Source organism: Geospiza fortis, unplaced genomic scaffold (genome assembly GCF_000277835.1).
Source record: "Geospiza fortis unplaced genomic scaffold, GeoFor_1.0 scaffold333, whole genome shotgun sequence".
In the NCBI taxonomy this organism is placed as follows: domain Eukaryota; kingdom Metazoa; phylum Chordata; class Aves; order Passeriformes; family Thraupidae; genus Geospiza; species Geospiza fortis.
Window position 1 is genome coordinate 2,402,503 of NW_005054347.1, and position 4,072 is coordinate 2,406,574.

The window sequence follows — 4,072 nt, forward strand, 5'->3', positions numbered from 1 at the left end:
TCCCTGGTGCTGCTTTCTTATGGGAGAAGCTCCAGAGGGCCCCATCTTGTGGGGGTAAAAAGCATCTCTTTACATTAGACTTACATATATGTACCCAGGTCTGCATTAGGCTTGCACTCTGTTAAGTGTCCTATGGGAAGGAGCTGTCCCAATACTGACATATTTTTCCCCATGGCACTGATGGAGTGAGGAGCAGATGCTGCAGTGAGAACTTGGGGGGCTCTGCCTGCAGCAGGTCTGGTTTGGCTGGGAGAAGCACCCTGCAGGTAGGTGGGAACCTGAGCACATTGGAAGACTTGGAGCATGCAGGACTCAGGTTAAAACCCATGGACGGGCAGGGTGGAGGAACCTGCAGCTGGGTGGTTGTCATGGGAGCCAGCTGCCCTTGAGCAACATGCTGCTGGGGGGAAAGGCTCACAGTCCCTGCTCTGGAGCTCACAGTAGGGCCCCAGCAGGGGTAGTGTCCCAGGGCTAAAACTGTAACATCTCTTGCAAGTGTTTGTCCTGTATGGGGCCAGCTGAACAGCAGCAGCCTTGATGAGTGGATATGTTCCTAAACCATTGCTCAGCCAGCAGTTCACCTGCTGATGTTGGTGCCAGTGCCTCAGGAGCAGTGGTGCACAGCCTGTATATACACACACAGGTATAACGTGGCCCTTGGTTGCCCCATAAAGCTCTCTGCTTGTATCTAGCAGTTGTGCCATCTCCACCTGGTACAGCGATGCCTTCAGTGCCCCAAACTGAATCCTCTTTTGCAGTGTGTGATAGAAAAGGTCAGAAAGGAGATGGAGTAACTCTGAAACCTGCTCCTCAGCTTCTTGTTTTCCAGCATCTGCACAGGGCAGATGGCTCTGGACTTTCCCTGGAGAAGATGGGGTGGGAATTAAGTCTGTTTTGCACCAAGTATAGACCACAGGGGCAGATGGCTGTGTGTCTTGGGTGCTGTTGACTGAGAGCTGTCCCTGCTTTTTTCCCTGGGAAGAGGCTCAGAGGGCAGCAGTGGCCTCACACAGAGCTCAGCCCAAGGGCTGCCTGCCCTGGTATGCTGCTCTCTGAGCTCCAGGCACACAGCAGGGCTGCTCCGGTGCTATGGCTGCTGTCCCTGGTGTTGCAGTGACAGCAGGGCAGGAGGCATGGCTGCCATTCCCAGTGCTCTTCTGCAGCAGTGGGTATGGTGGTCGGGGTATGGATGTGGCTGCCTAATATAGCAGGGCTCACTGAGGCAGGTTGAAAACCCTTCCCACTGAGTGGAGGGTGCAGGCTGAAACATTTCTCCCAGTAATTGCTCAGTGCCAGCACCAGGGGGACTAAGTCATTGCACAAGGTACCACAGCTCAGGGTGTCTCCAGCAGCAGTGCCTGACCCGCACAGATGCTGATGGAATCATTGTGTGGCATTAAAAAACCCCAAGCTTTCTTGATCTCAGACTTGCTGCTCAGGAACTGCCAAGAAATGTTGGCATCTCATCATCTGGTGCAGTCTGGGGCTACTGCTTGAACCAGTTGCTGTGACCCCAGGGATGCCAGCATCTTCAGGAGAGGAGCAGAGTACACGGGTGGCTGGTCTCTGCTGAGCCCTGCATGGCTGCCCTTGTCCTGGGAGCAGTGCTGCTGCCTGATCTGCTCTGATGGGACAGGAGCCCTCTGTGTCTGAGTATTTGCACACCACTGTGGCACCTATCCTCAGCTCCTGGGGTCAGCAGATCCTGGGAGTAGCAAACTGCCTGGCTGTTTGAATTATATTCTGGGGAGGGGTAAAGTGATGGTTTCCTGCTGTACTGTGTGAATCTGCCCTTTCCTGGGGGTGTGCAGGTAAGTGTGTGGCCAGGCAGAGGCTGTCTGGGGCACCGGGTTCCTTGGAGGCTTCCTGGCTGCCTCTGCAGCGCTGGGTTCATGCTGCCTGTCTGTGTGCCTTGCAGGCTCTGAAAAGGAAGCCGGATCTCTTCCTGTGTAGCAACCTGGATGTCAAAGCAGTGTTTCAGTGTGGTGAGTACCATGGGCATGGGCATGTGCTCCAAATCACCCTGAGAAGCCAGCCTGCTCCTCCTGTAGAGCTGGGTGCAAAACAGGAAGGGTGAAGGGTTGGGGACCACAGGGCTGATTTGGGATGGCCAGGGGGTTAACTTGAGTAATTTTTGCCTGCAGGTGTCCTTTCACTTAAGTTTCCCGAGGCCCCAACAGTCAAAGCATCCTGTGGCTTTTTTGTGAGTATGATGCCATCGTGGAGTCCTCTCTGAGAGCTGGGAGTGGGGCTGAGGTTGGGCAGTGCTGCAGTGTGGAGCCTGTGCTGGCACTGAGCAGCCTGGCCTCTGTGTTGCAGACGGAGCTGCTGCCCCGCTGTGGAGAGATCGCCCCGGTGGGACAGGTCGTGCATGAGAATGGCAAAGCGCTGCTGCAGGCAGTGCTGGAGGTGAGAGATGCTGCACCACGGGCTCCCCAGGCAGCATTGGGCTCTATTCCTGAGCAGCATCCCTGCAGAGCCAGGGACAGAGCCCAGCAGCGTGGGTGGGAGCAGGGAGAGTGACAATGTGGGCTCAGCATGTTGTTTGCTCTGTGGCAGGGCATCGGTGGCCAGGCTTCCCGCAGCCTCATGGATCACTGTGCAGAAATCCTCTTTGCCTTGAACAAGCACTGCTTCAGCCTCCTGAGCGTCTGGATCAAGGAAGCCATGCAGCAGGATGGCTTCCCCTCAGCCCGAGTAACTCCAGAGCAGAAGGAAAACTTCAGCCAGCAGATCCTCAGGTTTGTGTGCCACTTGCCCAGGCAGCTGTGCCCCACATGTCCCACAGGAATGACCCCCCTGCATGACCCAGTGCAGCTGTCCTACTTCATGTTTGTCCCCTCCCTCTGTCTCAGCAGAGAGCGTGTGAACAAGCGGCGAGTGAAGGAGATGGTGAAGGAGTTCACCTTGTTGTGCCGAGGGCTGCATGGTACAGAATACACAGCAGACTACTGAGCACCTGGCCAGGACCGTGGATGATTTGCCTGGACCAGCTCTTCCCCACAAGGAAAAGCCCCCCCATCCTCCCTGCCCTGCTGCAGTACGGCTCATAGAATAACCCTCCACCTAGAATTAACCCACTCGGGACGCTCCTCAGCTAGATTTGGTGGCCGCATCTCGGTGTCAGCATCTTTGTTTCCCCCAGCATGCTCCCTCCTCGCAGGGAACAGGAATGCTGGCTGCAGGAGGTGGTGGTGGGGCAGGGGAAGCCTGGGCAGAGCTGCCCCATCCCCGGGCTACCAGCCCCTCCCCAGCCTTCCCCGCAGCAGGGAGGCCACCCTGTGCCTGCAGCAGTGGCTGGCTGGGCGGGGGGGATTTGCCCCCTGCTCGTTTGTACGTGTGGTTGGGAGGGGGGAGGCCCTGCACCTAATTATATTAAGAATATTTCTATGTTGTGGCTGTCATTATTGCAGTGCCCAGACTTTGCCTGCCTCTTCCCTCTGGGGAAGAACCGAGTGGAGGGGGTTCAATCAAGGCTGGGACACCTCAGTGTCTCCCTGGCTTTGGGAGGGACGGCAAAAAACAGTCTGTCCTGCTTGCCCAGCACGGAGCATAAATAGCCCTGCCTCACATGAGAGGGGCTGGGCTCCACCCCTGCCAAACACAGGATCCTTCCTGCAGCACAGGATGTGTGCACCCCATTCCCATTCATAAGAGCAGCTGAGGCTTGTTTGTGCTCAGAGTTCCCCTGCCCTTGCCCTAGTACTCCAGCCCAGCCTGTGCTTTTACTGGTAGAGGTCCTGGTTCTGGTTTTCTGTTCCCTCCGGCTGGTGTTAGCTGACACACAGGGCTTTGGTCCCCAGTGGGCACCATGATACGTTTTTCACTTTGGGACATCTGTGCTCCTCAGCCCATGTTTTATTCTAAAAACAGTTCATTCACAAATCCTCTTCAGCTTTAGTTAGCAGCAGTAGTCCACAAAAGCCTCAAGTGTCACCTCTGCCAGCACTGTCAGCTCTTGAAAGTTGTGACCTTTCCATGTAGGGACAAAGCCGCCCTGGATGAAGGAGCGCTCGGAGGCTGGGTCTGGGCCAAGTGCCTGTCTCTCCTGGCCCTGCTGCTGCCCTGGCCA

The 4,072-nt window shown here is 56.2% G+C and overlaps 1 protein-coding gene across 1 annotated transcript in view; it reads left to right on the top strand.

Moving 5' to 3' along the window:
• The window catches only part of IPO13 (importin 13), a 21,694-nt gene extending 18,304 nt beyond the window's left edge, over window positions 1-3,390 (top strand). Inside the window, exons 15-19 of the mRNA XM_005423111.3 lie at window positions 1,919-1,985; window positions 2,145-2,203; window positions 2,320-2,409; window positions 2,560-2,741; window positions 2,856-3,390. Coding sequence (XP_005423168.1) covers window positions 1,919-1,985; window positions 2,145-2,203; window positions 2,320-2,409; window positions 2,560-2,741; window positions 2,856-2,955 — 498 coding nt within the window. The 3' untranslated portion in view covers window positions 2,956-3,390. The remainder of the gene's footprint in view (window positions 1-1,918; window positions 1,986-2,144; window positions 2,204-2,319; window positions 2,410-2,559; window positions 2,742-2,855) is intronic.
• Window positions 3,391-4,072: the final 682 nt, after the last annotated feature.